At 36.3% G+C, this 23,760-nt stretch overlaps 1 protein-coding gene across 5 annotated transcripts in view; it reads right to left on the minus strand.

Annotated features, from left to right (window-relative positions):
- The window catches only part of DNAI3 (dynein axonemal intermediate chain 3), a 142,496-nt gene that overhangs the window by 15,902 nt on the left and 102,834 nt on the right, over positions 1 to 23,760 (minus strand). For 3 of the 5 annotated variants that reach the window (XM_045368067.3, XM_005542867.5, XM_005542866.5), the window contains 7 exons: positions 23,314 to 23,403; positions 21,722 to 21,808; positions 20,708 to 20,836; positions 16,612 to 16,685; positions 11,112 to 11,256; positions 9,204 to 9,291; positions 1,689 to 1,819 (listed from right to left, as the gene is read on the minus strand). In XM_045368067.3, the coding sequence (XP_045224002.1) occupies positions 1,689 to 1,819; positions 9,204 to 9,291; positions 11,112 to 11,256; positions 16,612 to 16,685; positions 20,708 to 20,836; positions 21,722 to 21,808; positions 23,314 to 23,403 (744 nt within the window). Of the gene's footprint in view, positions 1 to 1,688; positions 1,820 to 9,203; positions 9,292 to 11,111; positions 11,257 to 15,484; positions 15,730 to 16,611; positions 16,686 to 20,707; positions 20,837 to 21,721; positions 21,809 to 23,313; positions 23,404 to 23,760 lie in introns of those variants that run through there. The other 2 variants (XM_074002762.1, XM_074002760.1) reach the window with 1 other exon arrangement.

A 23,760-nucleotide genomic window follows, 5' to 3' on the forward strand; every position in this document is an offset into this window, starting at 1 on the left:
CTGCTTTAAGATCTTGCAGTCATTGATCTTTCTAAATCTGATCTGATGGTGTCATTCCCCTGCTTTAAAAACTTTGGTGCACAAAAAGACAAATATTGTATAATTCCACTTACATGAGGTATCTAGAATAGTCACATTTGTAGATACAGAAAGTAGATGGTGGTTACCAGTGGGTGGGGAAAGAAAGGAAGGGGGAATTATTGTTTAGTGTGTACAGAGGCCCAGTTTGGGATGAGGAAAAGCTCTGGACATGGATGGTGGTGATGGCTGTACAATACGAATGTACTTTTCCAACAGATTATTGACCTTTGGGAAAGGAGTTTCTTAATACCACTGAATTGTACATTTAAAAATGGTTAAGATGATTAATTTTATGTTACATATATTTTACCACAATTAAAACAATTTTTTAAACTTTGCTGTGAAACCCAAGTTATAAAGCACATACTTATTTGGTAGTATCCCATTGCTTACTAAATGAAACTCAAATTACCTAACACAGCAGGAAAGGCCCTTCAGTATTGGATTCCAACCAAGCATTCTAGACATACCTTTATCTCTCACACCAAACTATTTCACTATCTCCAGACAAATCCTGGACTTTCATAACTCCAAAATATTGTTCAGGCTGTTATTTCTGCTTGAAATTCTACTCTCAACCCGATCTTTGAGATTCCTTCTCAACCTCCAACGTCCAACCAGCCTGTGAGTCACCTTCCCCAACTTCCTTCTTCCTATCGGAATGGCCTCTGGACTGGTGTTGGTGTTTAACATGTGTCTGCTCTTTGACTAGGCAGAAAGTGCCTTGAGGAGAGAGGGACTATGCTATTCACTTCTGATCCCCGCACCCAGTGCTATGCCTGAGACGCAATCATGTTCTCCGGAGCTTGTGGAATTGATTACTTTCCTCTTCATACCAAAGGGTGGACGTAGATTGCATTCTGGTGAGACTGAGCTATGACCTCTTCCCATGGTGACTTGACCTGGGAAAAATACTCTGTGTTTCAGGGAATGAGAGTCATGAGTGAAAAGAGCATCTCTGCCTCTGTATGACTGTAGATAAAGTTCTGAGACTCATTTCTTCATTTATAAAATGGCAATAATAATATCAACCTTATAGGATTACTGGGATTAAATGGGATATAATTTGGAAAATAACTTGGCACAGACACTGATACATAGAAAATGTCCAGTAAACGTGAGCTCACTTTGGTTATTATTACAGTATGTCCTTAGAAAATGGTAGCCATTATCATTATCATATCCAATTGTTAATTATCTTTTGAATTGAGTGAGTTTTTTACTGTCTTTGTAAAAAGACAGTAAACACAATCTCCGTAGATTGTGTTAGCCCAACAAAGCAGTATAGTTTCTTAGTAAATCTCTAACACTTAGTATGGTTTCTTCCAAATGATAAAGGTATTTGATGAATATTTATAGATAGAACAATATATTATTAGTTTAAAAGTATGCAATTTTACAGATTTTTCCACATGTGTTCAGGAACATTTTAAAGGTGAATTTATGAGGTATCAAACTTAAAAATATTTAATGCAAACAAGCATATTAAAATATGAAAATGGTATAACTGTTATGTCTTTACATAGCAAAAATGTACAACAGATATTGTTATAATATATTTCAGTATAAATAAGTATTAATTTTAAAAGCAGATAATCCAAATTTACCTCTGTTCCCACGAAGAACTTTGTGCAGAAGTCATCTATTGGCTTGAGAAGATTGGCCACCCCACTTTCCAGATTATGGTATGGGTTCATTTCTTCTGCCTTCGCTGTTTTGCTCTGTGCTAACATTTTGTCTTTCAGAGGAGTGTGGGTAGAAGGAGTACATACTTATAGTGAAACATCTTTTAAAATGTAGACAGTTTACATTTTCTGCCCCTTGCCACCTACATTTGCCCTATTCCTTTCCCAATGTAGTAGGCATAAGTCCAAGCATTTTTAAATTTCTAATTTAGCAAAAGAACCCTTTTTTGTTCCAAACCAAACATCAATGACTGTACCGTATTATAGCTCTAGCTATACACGCACATAGTGTAAGAGCATCGCTAATTCAGGGGCTGAAACCAAACATCATCAGCAACCTATTTCTTTTTAAAAGTATTTGATACTACTCTGTTTTAAAAGTCTTTTTGTAATCTAAAATTAATAAATGTTATTTATTTAAGCTTTGGAGAACAGAGAAAGGCGTGAGTAAAAGAACAAAATCATCCATTATTATGTCTCCCAGAGATAATATTAAAGGATTGTGACTTTTCTTGTGAATCCACTTTAAAAAAAGAAAATTGGATCATATACTATTTCAGTTTTACGTACTGCTTTTCTATTCTCTTAAAGCTATGTCCTAAACATTTTTCCAGGTAACTTACTGGTTTTTCAAAAATATGATATTCAATTCCTGGGAAAGATGGTAGAGAAATATATGCTCATAAAACCCTCCTCTCATCACACTTCTTCAATATGTCTTCTGAGTTATATTACCCAAGAGGAAACAAAAAATCATGAAACCAACCAACAAACAGGCAAGTGAAAACTAAAACAGGAGAATAAAACTTCAGCTGTACTAAAAAGACATATTACATTAAAAAAAACTTTAGCGTAATTCTGGACAAAACTAAAAAATGATTTAGTTGGTATAGTCAACCAATACTTTCTTTGTTTGGGATCTACATGTTTTGAGAGGTATCTTTTCCCACTAAGACAGACATCAAAAATGAGTATCAAAATGAGCCAAACATCGAACTAGATCTTTGAATAGCTGTACTACAAAGTGTAAACCAAAATTTCAAACATGACTGGGCATATTCAATCACAGTATTCTCATTAAAAGATATTATTTATAATACATGTAGGAAGAGCAAAAAGGCATTTTGTACCCATTTAATATATACAATTAAAATCATTAAAATATTTATTTCAAATTCTTCACTCTCATTCGGTATCTGTTCCTCTCTTTTTAAATCATGTACACAAATATATTAGAGAAGTAGAATATATATATCATTTATAAATACATATACATACATTGAGAATCTGTACTTAAAAATGTTAAATGAGGGGGTATAAGATTAGAAGTGTGGAGCCTTCTGGTCTCACAAGGGGAGACAAGACCCTGACCTATAGGGTTACAACTGATAATGAAAAGGAAGAGGCAAAGGTGAGATAAATGTAAAGGAAAACATGATTATCTTGAGTGAGAGACTGGAAGTGGAGGCCTGAAGAGAGAATCAGGAATGACTCAAGTTATCAATCCTGTTCTGGACACATTGACTTGGATAGGGTAGACTGGGTTCAAACCCAGGAGACAGTAAGTGTCAGATGGAGAATTCTCGGCAGAGATAAAAGTTAGACCCGTGCAGGTAGACTGTGTTACCAATGAGGAAAGCACACAGCTGAAGTTAAAGTTCAAGGTATATTCATGAGTAGATGGCAGCAAGGTGAAATAGAGCCAGGAAAGGAGATAGAGGAGGAAAAACAGAAGTAGCAGGATAGGAAAATCACAAATGCTAAGAGAAGTGTGAGCTCCAAGAAAACGGGCTGAGTTAATAGCATTTAATGTGTAGAGCAGGGGTCTGCAGCCCCTGGGCCACAGATACTGGTCCATGGCCTGGTATGAACTGGTCAGCACAGCAGGAAATGAGCAGCAGGCGGGCGAGAGAGCATTACTGCCTGAGCAGTATGTCCTGTCAGACAGCAGCAGTATTACATTCTCACAGAAGCGCGAACCTTATTGTGAACTGCACATGCAAGGGATCTAGGTTGCATGCTCCTTATGAGAATCTAATGCCTGCACCCCCACCTCCCCCTACCACCCAGTGGAAAAATTGTCTTCCACAAAACTGGTCCCTAGTGCCAAAAAGGCTGGGGATGGCTGTGGTAGAGTCAAAGAAGGTGAGGCCAGGGAAAAATGTTATTAACTACGTTTATTCAGAGTTGACAGGAATAACTTTGGATACTTAGATTCAAAATCATCCTCATAGGTCATGGATTTCCCATCCTTTGAGATAGTAATAACAACAGCAACTGACATTTACTGAATGCTCACTACATGCCAGGCACTAAAGTGTGTGCTTTATAGGAACCATTTCATTCAATCCTCACAAGCACTTCCAAGGTGGTTATGCATTGATCCTCCTCCAAGGATGAGTAAACTGAGGCTCAGAGAGATTAAGTAATTTAATCTCAGAGAGATTAAGAGATTAAGCAAGGTCTCACACATGGTAGCTAACATTTGCTGTGTGTTGACTATGTGCTATTCTGAGAGCTTCATGTATAACTCACTTCATCTTCACAATACCCTATGAGGTAGTTCTCTTTACTATTTACTCCCCTAATCTTCCTCACTCTATTTTCACATGGATTTAAAAGGAAAAAAAAAACAACTAAGGTACAGAGAGGTAAGGTAATTTGACTTGGTCAAATAATATATTGTGGGTTTGGGATTTAAACCCAGACCATCAACTCCAATGTGGCTGCTATGCCACATTGCTTAGAAGAATATATGTCAGGCTGCAGTGAGCTGAGATCCGGCCACTGCACTCCAGCCTGGGCGACAGAGCGAGACTCCGTCTCAAAAAAAAAAAAAAAAAAAAAAAAAGAATATATGTCAGGCTCTAAAGGCTATTCCAACAGAGGAATTCCAAAAGCATTTAGAGCAAGGGTTTCCTTATCAGAATAAATACAGAATTTCTTAAAGTGACCACTTAGACGAGCATGGGTTGTCATGGACCTATAATGGTAGATAAAGGGTGGGTGGTCCCTGGCCACTAGATAGTGACAGGGTACCAGACACTGACATTAAGTCTCAACAGGCCTCAAGAGAAAATGGGATAGTGAGGACTTGTGATACACAGTCAAAGGAGAAACCAGTACAGGATCAAGAATCAAAATGTGATCAAGAACCTTATGAGTATATTCTAGTTAAGAGTGCCAAGTCTGGCCAGAATGGGTGGATAGTTGGCAGTGTGATCAAAGGAAATTCAAAATACCATAATTGATCTCAAAGTCTTGAAAGCTGACAATTTACACAGGAGGCAGATCATGGCCATAAAATGACCTTCCCCCTAAGATCAGGAACAAAACAGGGATGTCCACTCTCACACTTCATTTAACATTCTGGAGGCTCTACACAGTGCAATCAGGTAAGAAAAAAATAACCATCCAGATTGGAAAAGAAGTAAAACTGTCTTTATTTGCAATGACATTATTATTTATATAGAAAACTCGGTATGTCTAAAAGAAGCCACTATAACTAGTAAGAGATTTTAGCAACATTTCAGGATACAAAATTAATATTCAAAGATAAATTATAGGCCAGGCGTGGTGGCTCACACCTGTAATCCCAGCACTTTGGGAGGCCAAGGCAGGTGGATCACCTGAGGTCAGGAGTTCAAGACCAGCCTGGCCAACATGGTGAAACCCAATCTCTACTAAAAATACAAAAATTAGCCTGGTGTGGTGGCGCATGCCTATGGTCCCAGCTACTCGGGAGGCTGAGGCAGGAGAATCGCCTGAACTCAGGAGGTGGAGGTGCAGTGAGTCGAGATCACACTACTGCATTCTAGCCCAGGTGATATAGCAAGACTCCATCTCAAAAAAAAAAAAAAAAAAAAGATACAAATTGTAATTTTATACACTGGCAATGAACAATCGGAAATTAAAAAATTTTAAGTACCATTAACAAGAGCACCAAAAAATATGAAGAATATAGAAATAAACCTGTCAAAAGAGGTGAAAGACCTGTACACTGTAAAGTATAAAACATCTCTGAGAAATTAATGACCTAAATAAATGAAGAGATATACTGTGTTTATGGGTTACCATTTTGTTAGATGCTAATTCTCATAATATTGACCTACAGATTCAATATAATCCAGTTAAAATCACAGCTAGCTTCTTATGCATAATAAGCTGTTCCTAAAATTCACACGGAAAAGCAAAAAACTTACAACAGTCAAAAACTACTTTGAAAAAAAAAGGTTGGAAAATTAACACTATCTAATTTCAAGACAAATTATAAAGCTAGCATAATCAAAACAGTGTGGTATTGCTCTAAAGATAGGTCAATGGAACAGAATAGAGTTTAGAAATAGACTCACATATATATGGACAAGTGTTTTTTGACAAAGGTGCAAAGCAGTTCAGTAGAAAGAGGATGATGTATTCAACAAATAGTGTGGGAATACCATATACAAAAAAAATGAACTTTGATCCATAACATATACCAATTACAAAAATTAACTCAAAAGAAATCATAGTCCTAACTATAAAACCACAAAACTTCTAGAAAAATTGGGAAGAAACATTGTCAGCTGTGGGATAGGCAAACATTTCTTAAATTCAACACCAAAATCATGATCCATAAAAGAATAAATTGATAAACTGGACTTCCTCAAAATTAAAAACTTCTGATTTTCAAAAGACTGCTAAGAGATGAGACAACAAATCACAGACTTGCAGAAAATATTTAAAAATCACATATCACTGGTCCTGAGAAAGAACTAGTATATAAAATATATTAAGAATTCTCAGACTTCAATAATAAGAAAACAAACAGGCCAGATGTCGTGGCTCACGTTCATAATCCCAGCACTTTGGAAGGCCGATTTGGGCAGATTGCTTGAGGACAGGAGTTCGAGACCAGCCTGGCCAACATAGCAAAACCCTGTCTCTACTAAAAATACAAAAATTAGCCGGGCATGGTGGCACATGCCTATAATCCCAGGTGCTCAATTGGCTGAGGCATGAGAATCACTTGAACCCGGAGGCAGAGGTTGCAGTGTGCCAAGATCGTGCCACTGCACTCCAGCCTGGGCAGCAGAGAAAGACTCTGTCTCAAAAATAAAAATTAAACAAACAACCTAACTGATAAATGGGCAAAATATTTGAACAGACACTTAACCAGGGAAGATATGCGGGTGGCAAAAAAACATGTGAAAATCTGCTTGACAACTTAAGTCATTAGTTAAGTGTAAATGAGATCTGACTATGTATATTTTAGAATGGTTAAAAGGATTAACCATATCAACTGTTGGCAAGGATGTGGAGAAAATGGAACTCTCCATACATTGCTAGTGGGAATGTAAACTGGTAAAACTGGAAAATGCTTTGGCAGTTTCTGAAAAAGTAAAACATATACCTGCCATATAATACAACCATTCTATTCCTAGGGATGTACCCAGGAAAGTATGAAGGCATATGTCTATACAAAGACTTGTATGTGAATGTTTGTAGAAGCTTTATTTGTAATAGGCCTAAACTAAAAATTCAAATGTTCATCAACATATGAATGGATAAACAACTGTTGTGATCCATACAATGAAATGCCACTCTGTAATAAAAAGGATTCATTCAGACAACATGAATTAATTCTAAAATAATCATGCTAATTAAAAGAAGCCAGATTGCTGCATATGGTGGTGCATGCTTGTAGTCCTGGCTACTCAGGAGGCTAAGACAGGAGGATTGCTTGAGCCCAGGAGTTAGAGGCTGCAGTGAACTATGATTATGGCCCTGCACGCCAGCCTGGGTGACAGAGTGAGCCTCCATCTCTTAAAAAAAAAAGAGTATATACTGTATGATTTACATAAAATTCTAGATAATGAAAACTAATGTATAGTGACAGAAAGTAGATCCGTTGTGGCCTGGGAGTGAGGGAGGTGCTGGAGGGAAGCATCCCAAAGGGAATTCCTCTGTGAATAAACTTTTGGGAATGGTGAATATGTTCATTATCTTGATTATGTTGATGGTTTCACATGTGTGTACATATGTCAAAACATATCAAATTGAACACTTTGACAACATGCAGTTCATTGTATGTCAATTATACCTCAGTGTGGTTGTTAAAAATGAATAAAAACCCCTCACACTTTAAAAGAGGTAATGATATCCTTCTTATAAACTGGATAAAGGTAGTCACATCCTCTGGGCCACCTGTTTTCATTAGGTTAAAAAATAATACTAGGACACTTAATAAAGTTATCTTTTTACAAGTTACATTAACCTCTCTCAGCCTTGGTTTTCTTAATTATAAAATGGTAATGAAAATTCCCAGCTTGTAGATTGTTGTGATCATTAGCATCTGTTTTTGCTCACCATCATACCCCTGGGGCCTAGCACAAAGTAAGCAATTCATAAATATCTGTTAAATGAATGAAAGCATGTGCAATAGTAGCATGGTACCTGAACCATGGCTGGAATGCAATACATTAAAACCAATGATTGAATACAAAAGAGTAGGAAAAGAAGGAAGAGGAGGAGAGGCGGAGAAGGAGAAAACTCCCATTAGATTCCCTCAAGAATGAAGCAGGCCCTAATAGAGAAACAGCATTCAATGTTTTAATAATGCTTTGAAAATGTCTATAAAAGTTTAGTGATTCAATTTTTTTTTAGCATGAGGTTTTGGGTTATATCAATAAAACACATGACTTCAAAGTGAAATTTTGCTCAAGCTGGGCATTAGGTATGTGTAACATGTTTTTCTTAGATATCCTATCATTTAACGGAACATTGAAAAATTTATAAATGGAAATCCTTTTGATAAGGCAAATGTTTGGGAAATATTTCAATTGCTAGTTATTCTCGAACATTTTCATTATGCATTGCTCTCCAGGTGCGATATTCATGCATACCTTTATCTTAATAGTTTTGACAGCTTATATGTGCGCCCTTCAATTACTTCAACAAAGATGTGTGGGTTGAGTTGAGATAGATTTAAAAGTCAGTTTTCTTTCTTTATTCAGTTTTACCTTGGTGCCGTATAAATATTATTTTTAAAAATTATATTCTAATTGAGAATGGTAATTTGTTTCTTGATACTTCATAACTTACTTTGTTAGATTTCAGATGTGTTCCATCTTATAGCATTATTCTTTGAGCATATAACATATTCATTAAGTGGGCTTCATTTTCTTTTAATGTAATGAGTTTCTGAAGACACATAAATGTGCTCAATAAATATTTGAGAAGCTGAAATGAACTGAATCTTTTTTGTGTATAGGCGATTTTAATGTGTTGGCAATAGCTATTATTGCCATTATAAAGTTCCACATTTGAGGGTTTGATTTTCTGTATTCTTTTTACAAATTAGACTATCCTAGCGAGTAACTCACGTTAGTCATAATCAGCTACTAACACTCAAACTAGTAATTGTTTTTGTTTTTTTAAATAAGCAAAAGCAGTTACCTTGTGTTTTGCAAAGAAGATGGTCTTCATTCAGGCTTATCTTGGTTGGACAGTGGTCTAAACTTGTTTCACCCTTGGACAGCTTTAACTTTTGGGAGAACATATAGCAAAGATTATTTCCACATATCCTGAAATTATCCTTGGGTAATTTATTCTTGCCTTTCCCTTCTGCTCCCATATTGAAGGAAACCCACCGCCTTTTTTTTCTTCCTTCCCTTTCCTCCCTCAAGTTTCTAGTTTCTTTTCTCCATGGAATGCACCTAAACCACACTTCTAAACCCAGCTACAGAAAGGAGCTGGTCTGAGGACACATTTCCACATCCCAAATTCTCATGTGTCATTTTCTTTCTGAAAAATGTCTTGTATTGTATTCCATAATACATCCTTAGTAGTCTTACTATAAAATAATAACTTGTTACCCTGTTCCCTAAATCTTTCAGTTAAATGAGACTCCAGAAAGTTGTGCAGGGACCTGGCATCTGCTTGGCCACCTCCAAGTCCTCCCAAGCACACATGCACTGGAGTTCCAGAAGGCCCTGGGCCTACACTGCATCCTGGTGGCTGGAAAGAGCAACTGTCACACTTCACAGTTTTCCCTCACAGCTCCCTCAGCCTCTTTTGCTTCAGGATGTTTGTCCACATGCTATGCAATTACTCTTAGATGAGTTTGGGGTTGTTTGTTTGAACGATTCATAGCTCAGTAGATCCTACCCCCATTCCCCCAAATTTATAATCTTCTCTTTCCAATTCTTTCCCAATTATCTCAGCAATATTCTTATTCCTCCATGTTCTCTCTTCCATTGGGAGCAAATACAAAATAATATAATTCTTGTGATATTTATAAATCAGAAGAAAAGTATTAAGTTTAAAATTAAAACTAGACATTCTAAAGAAAGAGAGCCATTAAGTTTGAAGTCTGTTTATGTTTTCCACACACATCTTGTCCATAGCCATATTTTTCTCAAATTAAAACTGCTTTTCTTAAAGCTCTGCCATGTGAGATAAATACAAACAACTTCTCATTCAGTTAATTTTCAGTTTTGTTTGGTCATAGGTATTATCAAGCTTTCTGTGGTCTAATATCCCAAAAACATACAGAAGGAACAATACCAGTTCCTTCTATTGATAGGCAAAATATGCAGAATTTTGGCTACAGTGGGGAGAAAAGCTAGCTTTTCTGAGCTAACTTGAGTACCAACCAAGTTTCAGGCAACTGACATGCAATTGAATAATTATTACACAAACCATTTGGAAATTGTGGCTTGTTTATATATGAAATATCGATCTTGAGTTCATGATGATTTTGATTTCTGCCTGGATCTAAAGAGACATCAAAATAACTTGTTGGGGGGAGGGAAAAAAGGGGGACAAGGGTTGAAAAACTACCTATTGGGTACTATGTTCATTACTTGGGTGATGGGTTCAACAGAAGCCCAAACCCCAGCATTATACAATATGACCATGGGACAAACCTGCATGTGTACCCCCTGAATCCAAAAATAATAATTAAAAAATAATGAGAGCTTGAAGTTTTCCCAGGAACTCTGAAACCTATCATTGTTATTGGCACAGTTAGAATGACTGAAATGTTTTTCTGTTCCCTTTTTCTGTATATCGCAAACATCAGCTACGCCCGCAACCATATACTTCTTCACTGTCAACTTTTCGAAGTAAATCTATGTAAATCATTATGCAATATATACAATAACATGTATCAATTAAAAATAAAGTAAAACTAAAAGTTCTCTCAATCAAGGAATTTACTGGTTGAATAAACACAAATTGTACAGTCTTGTGTTAATTTGAGCTGCTCTACTTTCAGAGAGTGTGTGTGTGTATGTATGTCTATGAATGCAAAGTAAATAGCGTATTACGCAAACAGGATGGACTAAACCCCACATTACTTACCTTAGTGAGAGGTTTCCAGGAGAGATCTAGATGCAAAAAAGTAGATGGCACATCAAAAGGAATTTCAATACTTTCTTCCTTCTTTTTCTCTGTTGTTTGGGGGGTTAAAGGTTTCTGTGGTCTAATATCCCAAAAACATATTGTGCTAAAAAAAAGTTTATATATATATTTTTATTAAGTATAAACAAGAGGTGCAGCCTCAGGACTACCATTAATGCTGCTATATATTAGCATTGTGACCATGGCTATATTTTAATGTATCTGAAACTAAGATTTTTATGAACTGAGACAGCTTTGTACTTCATATTTTAGAGAATTAAACTGTTTGTTGGTTTGTTTAACAGCCTCCCTCATATTGGGACTAATAACATACATAAGAATTGAGTTTGAAATTGACGCAATCTTTTAAAAATACAAGTTTTATTTAGATATAAATCATATACTACAACATTCATCCAATTAAAGTGTATAATTCAATGGTTTTCAATATATTCACAGAATTGGGAAGCCATCACCACAATCAATTTTAGAAGATTTTCGTCAGGCTCTCCCACCTCACCAAAAAACCTCACGCAGATTAGCAGTCACTTCCTATTAGCAGTTTTTACCAAGCCATCCCACCAGTCCTACACAACCACTGATCTGCTTCTTAGCTCTATAGATTTTACTATGCTGGACATTTCATACATTGAATCATATACGGTCTTTTGTGACTGCCATTTTTCCCTGAGTATGTTTTTAAGGCTCATTCGTGTTGTGGCTGGCAGCTATCAGGACTTCATTCCTCCTTACTGATGAATATTCCATTGTATGGATATACTACATTTTATGTATCCATTCCTCAGTACATTTGATAAATAAATTTGAATTCCACACACCCCCACCACAGCTTTTTGTCTATTATAAATGTTGCCAGTGAACATTTGTGTATGTTTGCATTTCTCTTGGGTGTATCTAAGACTGGAATTGCTGGGTTAAATGATAACTCTGTGTTTAATCTTTTGAGGAACTGCCAGATTGTTTTCCAAAGCACTGCACTATTTTTACATTCTATCAGCAATGCGTAATCACTCCAATTTATCCACATCTCCGCAGGTTCACCAACACTTGTTGCTTTTTGTCTTTTGATTATAGTCATTGTAGTGGGTATAAAATTGTATTTCATCAAAGGTAGTTTGGGTTCTTTTTGTGCTTTTGTTGTAATATCTAAGAAATCACCCCTCAATTCAAAGTCACGAAGATATGTGACTATGTTTTCTTCTAAGAGTTTTCTAGTTTTAGCTCTTACGTTTAGATCATTATTCCATTTTATACATTTGTATATGGGATGAGATAGGAATCCAACTTTATATTTTGCACGTGGATATCCAGTGGTCCCAGCATCATTTGTTGAAAAGATTATTCTTTATGCATTGAATTGTCTTGGCGTCCTTGTTGAAAATCAGTTGGCCAAAGATGTATGGGTTCATTTCTGGACTCTCAGGTCTTTTTCATTGATCTATGTATCTATCCTTATGCTAGTTCTAGTACATCCGTCTCTATTACTATAGCTTTGTAGAAAGTTTAGAAATTTGAAGTGTGAGTCCTCCAACTTTTTTCTTCCTTGACAAGATTGTTTTGGCTATTCTAGGTCTCACTATTTGCATTCCCCTGATAACTAATGATATTGAGCATGTTTTTATGTGCTTATTGACCATTCGTGTATCTTCTTTGGGGAAATATCTACTGAGAACCTTTGTTCACTTTTTAATTGGGTCATTTGGGTTTTTATTGTTGCATGGTAAGAGTTCTTTCATATATTCTGGTACAAGTCTTTTATCAGATATATGATTTGTAAATATTTTTTCCTATTCTGTGGTTGTCTTTTCAATTTATTGGTAGTAACTTTGGAAGCTCAAAAAGTTTTAATTTTGATGAAGTACAATTTATCTATTTTTTTCTTTCGTTGCTTGCACTTTTGGTGTTTCATCAAAGTCACATAATCTTAAAAGTGATGTAGTGAAAATAACATACACAGAGTTGGATATAATGTGCTTTGTACACAGTAGGCACCCAACAAGCCAAGTGTTATTTATCCTTATTCCTTCTTCCTCACAGGTTAACTATAAAAGTCAAACGAGATAATATATCTTAAAAATTTTTTTAGAAGTTCCACACATATACAGAGTGCACTAAAAATAATACTCTGTATATGTGTGAAATTTTATAAAGAATGTTCACATACACTATCTCATTTGATTTTCATAACCAACCTGTGAGGAATATGTTTCTGATAATGAAACTATAACACATTATAGTGATACTTGTATTAATTAAGTATATTTAATATTAATTATACTAGTCTGTGAAATTAATTATATTCTTTGTATCATTTATGTGAAAACATATAATGAAAATGGCTAAAAATATACCATATTAGCTCTATAATTTATATCACTGAAGTTATATATAATCTGATTAATAAATTTAAGATCTATTAAATAACTTAGATGTGTAAGTTAAAGTATTAAATAGCAACTCAAGGAAGACTAACAAATTTTTAAATATAATTTAATCAATATAATTTATTCATTTAAATAATGGATAAATGGTTAAAATTAATAAAAATATTAATCATTTTTATATTGTCAAATTGAATTCTTGAGAAAACACCACAAGTGACACATTAAGATCTGTTTTTGGCCGGGCAGTGGTTCATGCCTGTAATCCCAGCACTTTGGGAGGCCGAGGCGGGCGGATTACGAGGTCAAGAGATCGAAACCATCCTGGCCAACATGATGAAACCCTGTCTCTACTAAAAATACAAAACTTAGCTGGACATGGTGACGTGCACCTGTAGTCCCAGCTACTTGGGAGGTTGAGGGAGGAGAATGGCTTGAACCCAGAAGGTGGAGGTTGCAGTGAGCTGAGATCACCCCACTGTGCTCCAGCCTGGCAACAGAGCGAGACTCTGACCAAAAAAAAAAAAAAAAAAATTTTAAAAACATTTTTTAAAAAGATCTCTTTTTAAACATGCTTATAGTTGGTTTTAAATTGTTCTTCAAAATGATATAGCACTTCTTAAATCTTATAGCATTAATTAGCATCATTCATAAAATGGCTTTACTAAATACAGACAGCATCAGTTCAACTTTCTATATAAATTAGTTACACATTCTTCATTAATGGAAATTTATTTTGTTATATTCTGTGTTATAAGACTCTTAGCATGGCTGAAGTATAAAGGTTAGGACTAATGGAGTTTTCCAGGTAACTGAAAGCTTTTCTAAAAGCACAAACTTTATTTTTTTACTTTAATAATTTTTGAAGGAAATGTTTCCAGAATATCCCCATATTTATATAAATAATCATATAAATAACAATTTAACCAACCAGCCTTCTTCCTTCCTTCCAAACTCAAGAGCCATCATTATAAAGAAACAACTCAGGACCTATGTCAATATGCTTTTAAATGTTCTCCTAGTATAGCTTTACATTCTGTTGTTTACAATCAACATTATAGCACAAGTGTTTCCCTATGAAATCATAATATAATATAATTTAATTGTTCCATGATATTTCATATGGCCCTATAGGTGATGTATTGTCTTTGCCTCGGGGACAACTTCCCCCTTTTCTTTTCTTTCTTTCTTTCTTTTTTTTTTTTTTTTTGAGACAGAATCTCGCTCTGTCGCCCAGGCTGGAGTGCAGTGGCTTGATCTCGGCTCACTGAAACCTCCGCCTCCTGGGTTCAAATGATTCTCCTGCCTCAGCCTCCCGAGTAGCTGGGAATACAGGCATGTACCACCACGCCCAGCTAATTTTTTGTATTTTTAGTAGAGACGGTGCATTCTAGTGGTTCTTTGGGGAACCACCCTGTTCTCCATTACATGTAGTCAGGTTGGGATCGTCACTCAAGGTGCTCTGTCATTTCTTCCCTGGCTAAAGGGGTGGGTTCATGATACAGTGGGAGCCAGGCAGATCCCTTCCAGTTAATTTGAATCTTGAGCAGCGGGACACAACGATTGGCACTGATTCATTCAGAGAAAAGGGGCTGGCCATTTGTTCCTGCTACCCAGATCTCTGGGGCTATTTTCAAGGTCCAAGCCAGTTCTTCCTTTGATTCAGGAACGTCAGTACTTACTAGCTACAATATAGGACATTCAGTAGTGCTATGTATAACTCACTCTATATTTAGTCAGCTATAGGTGGAATATGAATTTGCCTTCAGAGCCTCATGTTTTCTTTTCCTTTTTCTTTTTTTGAGACAGAGTTTTGCTCTTGTTGCCCAGGCTGGAGTGCAATGGCGCAATATCACTCCTCATGTTTTCTATCTGTAAATATTTTTCAGGGTTGTTGCAAATATAAAGATAGTTAACCTATTAAAGCACCCAGTAGAGTATTGGCATAAATATCCAATACATTTATTTCCAATAAACTTATTTCTTTCCCTTAAGTTAGCCACAGTAAGTTCTCATTGCCTGTTGTCACAGAATCTTCCCCAATACGTGCTCACAGGATTAATCACGTCTCCCTCATCCCTGGCCCGTGGCTGCTGCTAACATCACTTGTTCCTTCTCCGGTCACTCCACAACTTCTTCTGTGGCGTATGATGTCGTTGTTTCCACTGGAGTCAAAGCTGTTTGGAATGGGAAAGTTTGTCCAGTATTTGGATGCTAGATAAATGATATTATTCTTCATATTTCCTGTTTCATTTTGAATTCTTAGTTCTATAAACTGGGAGATGTAATTTTATTTAAGTAAATCTTCTTCAACGTAGCTACCGAGTTGTTTGTAAGAACACTTTTTATAAATATACAATAAAAATGTAAAAACTTTTCTACTTTTAAAAAGAAGCTTTCCCAATTAAATGTTGTAATCTTCAAAATTCCTAGATAAAATTGAATATAAATAACATATATTACAAATTTACAAATATGAGAATGTGAAGAAGGAGAACTATGGATAATACTATACAACATTATCAACCACAAAGCTTAGTTAATTCTTCTTTACATAACATATTTACCTCTATAAAACAATTTTTAAGCCAGCAACAATCCATAACATTCTTTCATTTTGTTATATTAGATTTAATTGCTACAATAAATATTAAGGAGAAGACGACACTGATTTTAGGAGCACCTAAGAAAAAACAACATGTATGAAAACACATTAGGAAATGTTTGGGCCGGGCGCGGTGGCTCAAGCCTGTAATCCCAGCACTTTGAGTGGCTGAAACGGGCGGATCACGAGGTCAGGAGATCGAGACCATCCTGGCTAACACGGTGAAACCCCGTCTCTACTAAAAAATACAAAAAACTAGCCAGGCGAGGTGGCGGGCGCCTGTAGTCTCAGTTACTCGGGAGGCTGAGGCAGGAGAATGGTGTAAACCCGGGAGGCGGAGCTTGCAGTGAGCTGAGATCCGGCCACTGCACTCCAGCCTGGGAGACAGAGAGACTCTGTCTCAAAAAAAAAAAAGAAAAAAAAAAAAAAAGGAAATGTTTGAAACAAGACTTACCAATCTGCTGAACATGTAACAAGTTGACAGCATATTCCACTTCGATTCTCAAAGACGGAGCCCATTCTGTTAATCTATTTTTCAAACATGAAAGAGAAATAAAATTGTTTTTCTCATAGCTATTTACCTTTTAAATTCTTCTCTTTTTTGGTTTAAATGTTAATAAAAGAACATACTGGCCGGGCTTGGCGGCTCATGCCTGTAATCCCAGTATTCTGGGAGGCTGAGGCGGGGTGGATCACGAGGTCAGGAGATCGAGACCATCCTGGCTAACATGGTGAAACCCGTTTCTACTAAAAACGCAAAAAATTAGCCGGGTGTGGTGGCAGGTGCCTGGAGTCCCAGCTACTTAGGAGGCTGAGGCAGGAGAATGGCGTGAACCAGGGAGGCAGAGTTTGTAGTAAGCCGAGATCGCGCCACTGCACTCTAGCCTGGGCAACAGAGCGAGACTCTGTATCAAAAAAAAAAAAAGAACATACCACTATCTCAGAAGTTTGGGAAATAGTTTTTAAAATTAAATACTGTTCTGCAATATATTCTCGTCTAGTCTTTTGTCACAGAAACATTTTTACATAGTTGTAATTAGAATGCATATAAATTTTTATACTGAGATTTTTCACTCCACATAATTTGAACATTTACCTGTATATTCATAAAATATATATATATATATATATATATATATATATATATATATCTAACTATACAGTATTATTTTCAGAAAGCATCTCACTCTGTGCCCCAGGCTGGAGTGCAGTGGCACAATCCCAGCTCACTGCAACCTCAACCTCCCAGGTTCAAGTGATTCTCCTGCGTCAGCCTCCTGAGTAGCTGGGATTACCAGCATGTGCCCACCACGCCCAGCCAATTTTTGTATTTTTAGTAGAGACAGGGTTTCGCCATGTTGGCCAGGCTGGTTTGGAACTCCTGGCCTCAAATGATCCACCCACCTCAGCCTCTGAAAGTGCTGGGATTATAGGCATGAGCCATGCGCCCAGCCTCATAAATTATTCGAATCCTTTTATAATATACGGATGATATACCACCATTTCATTATCCATTATTATTAGAAATGTAGGCTCTGACAATTTTTCACTGAATCATACAGTAGAACATAGGTGCTTTTATGAGGTTGCTAAGCAGGTAAGATCAATGGGAAAGAGGCTAAATGTTAAATGAGACACCAAATAAAAGTGTGCCATGACTGTTGTAAGACCTGACTTTTTTGTAATTACGGGCATAACTGCATGCACACAGAGGATTCACAGGAGGGTTTATGGTTCCTCAGGTCCTAGAAGGTCCAAAATTCCAACCCACTAGCTCTCAAAGAAGGCAGCAGGCTTTGAGACAACCTGTGAAGATGCCACTCTGGAATTGAGAGGGAAACACATGACTTTCCCCAGTGCTCTAACCTCCTGATAAAGCTGATGAGCAAAATAATAAACAGAGGTGGGGCTTCTAGCAGCAAATGAAGTTAGGTAAAAACAGGGGTGGGGAAGGTATAGGTGGTGCCCAGGTCATGTCTGCAGGCATCCAGAAGCCAGGCAACCACAGACCTGATGGACATCTCTGTGGCCTGAACTACCAACTTCCACTCATTCCAGAACCTGCATGGTGTTACCTCTCTCTCTACTGAGGCTTTTCTGCTATAATGAAGTCAGAGACCCCAGAGATGTGCTTGCTCTGGGGTTTTATGTTTTAATGACTAAAACTCCAAAAACATAACAGTATTATAGAAGTTTGGAAAACAGAATATTTTAGAATCATATATAATTCTGCCTTACAATCTCTTCTAGTCTTCTTTCATGGAAACACTTTGACATGATTTTTCAAGGTATGCATATAATTTTGTATCTAGATATACAAATTGGATCATTTCTTAGTATGAATTCTCTAAAACTGGAATTACTGGTCAAACAATTTGAAAATCTGGATGACTTAAGAACCACCTTGACTAACTGCATTCCAAAAGTTTTATGTTGAAATCAGCAATGTGTTCTGGTTTCACCACTTTATTCTTTTTTAATATATTAATCAAATTTTTCATTTAAAAATTAAATAAATCCAAAATGGCACATTATTGTTGCCTTACTATTAATTTCTTTGATATTAGAATGGCTGAATGATTTTCATGTTGATTTATTGTTTTATTTTTTAAGTCTTTTGCTTATTTATCAAAAATTTTTATATTTACCATATTTGGTACAAATATTTTCCTCCATTTTGTTATTTGTTCTTTACTTTTTATTTTTTATTGATGTATAGCAGATGGACATATTTTGGGGGTATATATGATATACTGATACATTCATAAAATGTTTAAAGATGAAATCAGGGTATTTGGCCTATCCATTACCTTAAATATTAATATTTTTTTCTTTATACTAGGAACAATCAAATTATTCTCTTCTAGCTATTTTGTAATGTATAATAGATTATTGTTAATTATGGTCACCCTACTAATCTATCAAACACTGGGTCTTATTTCTTCTATCTAACTGTATATTTGTACACCCATTAATTAACCTCTCTTTATCCCTCTCATTATTTTATTTTATTTATTTATTTTTTTTTTTACTTAGAGATGGGGTTTAGCCATGTTGCCCAGGCTGGTCTTAAACTCCAAGTCATCCTCCTGCCTCAGCCTCCCAGTGTTGGGATTATAGGCGTGGATGAGCCACCATGCCCGGCCTCTCATTATTTTTTAACTTAGAAATTTATATTTGTATATTTTGAATCTGTCAATCATTCCTTTCTGATTTCTTTCAACATTAATTATCTTTGAAAACTATCTTCATTCCAGAGTCTGATATTCTATTTTGATTTACTGTATTTTTATATGATTTGTTATTTTCTTTTGTTTTCTTTTTTTTTTGTTTTCTTTTTTTCTTTTTTTTTTTGAGACGGAGTCTGGAGTCTGCCTCCGCTGCCCAGGCTGGAGTGCAGTGATGCAATCTCGGCTCACTGCAAGCTCCACCTCCTGGGTTCACGCCATTCTCCCGCCTCAGCCTCCCGAGTCGCTGGGACTACAGAAGTCCGCCACCACGCCCGGCTAATTTTATTTTTGTATTTTTAGTAGAAACGGGGTTTCATCGTGTTAGCCAGGATGATCTTGATCACCTGACCTCGTGATCCCCCCACCTCCGACTCCCAAAGCGCTGGGATTGCAGGCATGAGCCACTGTGCCCGGCCTGTTATTTTCATTTAAATTTAAAATCATCTCAATGAAATTGCATGCATGGTGTGCATTGAAATGGAAGTGATATGAAGTTCCTTTACTTGTATTACAACTCCCATTATTACATGTAAACTTTTAATATATCACAGAAACTATATGTGGGCTATTTATTTTGGTTCATTATGACTTTTAAAAGTATCATTGCTTTGCATCATCCATTTGAATACCTCTTACAACTGGTATAATGATAATCACCTCTTACAACTCTAATTTCTCAGAATATTCTTGATATTTCACCTGTTAATTCTTCAAAGTACATAGTAGATCTTTAATGCCCTTGAGGGAAACATTTGGGGAACTTGCCAGTTTCCAAATTTATAGACCCCATGCTTTGTGAGGTTATAGTCAAGTAAGTATACAACCATAAAGACAAACGCCAATGCAGAAGCTGGGCAGTCAGCTGGGCTCATGGACTGCACAACTAGTTTTCACCCACCAGCCTCTCCGCACACTCAATTCCAGATTGTGCCCAGCAAAATTACATGGTATGTCACAGATCTTTAGGGTTCCCTTCCCCCAAATATCTGAGATCATAAATCTTAAATTCATACATGCTAAGGGTGTAAAATATTTGCAGTTCATTTCTACACATCAAGCCCTCATTTTCTCCACCATTGTCTTTTTCAGTGTTGACACCATCCACATTTTTTAGTTAGAAGCCAACTGAGTTGAAAGATTGGCCTTATTCTTACTCCAGCTCAGATACCGGTCTGGCAACAGTAACCCAATTTTTTGATGCTTAGTTCCTGGTTATTTCACAATTTAAGTGTAAATGAATTGTTGACTTGAAACATCTTTGCATAAAATCTGAAAATGTATAATTCAGCAGGAGAAAGGTATAAGGCCATCAAGTCTCACCTCAAATGTGTCAGACAGCCAGTGTATATCTGTAATTACTCTCTTATGTCCATTTTCTATTGAAGAGACTGCACAGTGTCTGATATACATTGCTTCTTTATTACTCTCCGGTTCAAGGAGAAACATAGGCTGAAAAATATTAAAAGAAAGTTAAGTGCTAATTTCAGAGGGCTGATGAATGAACTCATACTTTACTCATCATCCCAATTAAAATTAACAATTTAGAGATATACTAGTTCAAGGAAAATCATAAATTAATGTTTCTATATATCATATATTTAGGGAATAGGATTGTCTACTTTCCCCTTCAGTTTGGTCTAAGACTGTATCTCTAAACTTAGCAAGTATTATTGACCTACTCCATAAAGAATCAATGAGACATCTCATTCTAGAGGGAGTATTTCTTTGTGCCTATAGAAGGCCGCATCTCACCATTCTTTGGTAAGAGACTTGTTGATGTTAAGGCTGAAGAATTGAGCTGGAGTAGATGTGTAATATGGTTGGTAGGTATGGAGTTGGGAGCTGAGGAATCTTCTCAACCCTCTTAACAGAATCCATAGCCCCACAAAACCATGGTGTATTATCATCAAATATGATGTAACCCCTTCATTTTATACATGAGAAAAGCTATCCTGCTGAGGTGAGGTGGCACGTCCAAACTCATAGGACTACGGTCCACAGCCTGGGTATCTGCTCTTCTGTCCAGTGCTCTTTCAATCACTTCACTTTAGGCAAGTCACATGGTCCCTTCATTTCGTTTAACAATAACAACCAGACAGAACTTCATATCCTTGGGTAGATGGTGCAACTCGATTCATTGTGTTTTAATCAAGGGCCCACATAAAAGTGATTCAGAGCGTGTTCACAAGCACAGGTGAAGGCTTGGGAAATAACATTCTTTTATTTTTTCCTTTTTTCTCTTGAGTTTTTATTAGCCTTGGCAACTATATTATATACTTTTCCATAAACTCTTAAATGGAAAAACTTGCAAATGAAATGTTCTAAAAAGCTTACCTTCAGTGTGGCTTTTTTACTTCTACTACCACCTCCCTTAATGTTTTCTATGCGATCTGCATGTGCGGTGATATCCCACATGACAATCTAAAACAGAAATAAATGTTATCATAACCTTTTCAGAAAATATCTAATTGAGTCTTAATTTTCTTTTAACTATTGGTTTGTAGCCTGATAAGTCAATCACCGTAGGGGATAATCAAATTTAGCTTGTATCTTAAGTAAGTCAGCAATGTTTAAAGCTAGTATAAAAATGTTTTCTTCTCTGTAAAAGTATCTTTAGCATTTTCATTTTTGTGCTCACATTAATAAATGCCAGTATTTTTTAAAAATCCAAAATAAATGTCATGCAATTCCCTTTGCTTTGGGAAAAGTTCTTCCTCTGTTTTTGGAAATGTGCTGTGATTGTAAGGACCGTTGCTTTGGACCCAGGAAAAAACAGCCCATACTCCAGAATTGAGTACAAACACCCGACTGTCCAAAGAAGACTTGGAAGTGATGATTTCGATTTAATTGAATGGCCAACTCTGAATTCTTATGTATCTAGATGGCCATTTTTTTAAAAAAAAGTCAGGATAAGGTAGAAATGTAACACTAAATTAGGTTTCCAATGACTAAAAGGTATTTCAGTACACTAAAGTTTTAACAAAATGTTAGGAGTACAGAATTGTAAGTGATTTTATTTTCATCATGTGCTTTTCTGAATATTCTAAAATAAAGTCACGTTACCTTTGTAATGAGTGAAAAAGGCATTTCAGGATTTGCAGGGCTTGGAGGATGGGCTCTGAGTCATTATGACCCTCAGTTATTGTTGAACAAAACTGAGGGAGAAAAAATTGTTTTCCTGGTTATTTTGGTTCTGGATAAATGGACATGGAAGCTGCAGGCATTTACATTTTAACCGCAAGGAAGTTTTTCAAGCCACACACACAAAAATCATATACGCTTTTAATGGTCAAACCCACTCAGTCACAATGAATTTAAACTTTGACCATAAAACAGCTTTACGATTGTTTTGCTTCACTAGAGAAACAGGATATTGGAGGATAGGATCTAAATTTGATATTAGATAACTTAAAAAGAAGATAAAAGCAAATAGTATCTATCTATCTATCTACATATTATCTATCTATCTATCTATCTATCTATCTATCTATCTATCTATCTATCTATAAATTCAGTGATGTATGTATGCTTTCTAGTGAATTTCTGTTTAAGTTCTGGATCACCCCCTAACTCCTACTCCCAAGGAAATTTCAGAAGAGGCCTTTTTTTCCAAGAGGTAGTAATGCTTGTAGCTTTTGTTCTTCCATGGAATCTTATACAATATGTGGTTCGGTCCCAGCAACACAAATAGATTTCACCCAGTTCTGTTTCAGTTTTGAAGCTGAGTTACCCCGTGAACACCTCAGGAGTTGATACCATGTGTAACACGTCTCTATACCCTGCTTCCTGGTGTGGTGTCTGGCACACAATTGGCATGCCTTCCTTCTGCTGAATTGAATCCTTAAGTCCAAGGAACTGCCAAATCAAAACTTATTACCAAAGTTTGTCTACATTAATACATAGCTGAAAAAATTCCATTTAAGTACCTGCCCATTGATACAGCCTCCAGCAATGATATTAGGATCACTCGGACAGAACTTGAAGCAGAAGATGTCATCTGGGCTCTCCAGCATTAACTAAAGTAAACCCAGCAAATTCATGAAATAATGAGAAAACAGATTAAGATCATGGCTAGAAAATAATATTAAGGCAGTTAAAAGTCTAATTTTATAGCTATCTATAAGCAAGGTATGTAGAGAGTCTATTCTCAGAGTTCTGCCTCTGAACTAAAAGCTGCTTTTGCTGAATTTTATTGTGCACATTGGCCATATGAGGGACGGTGAGTATGTTCTCAAGGGGACCCAGGTATCCCCCAACCCACCCCTCTAGAAACAAACTGTAGTTATTTTGGGAGCATGTTACAATGTTTATAAACAAAAAGACTATGAAATTCGTGTTCCTGAAAACCATGGAAAGGAAGCTCTGTGAGGACA

This window comes from Macaca fascicularis, chromosome 1, assembly GCF_037993035.2.
Source record: "Macaca fascicularis isolate 582-1 chromosome 1, T2T-MFA8v1.1".
Taxonomy (NCBI): Eukaryota; Metazoa; Chordata; class Mammalia; order Primates; family Cercopithecidae; genus Macaca; species Macaca fascicularis.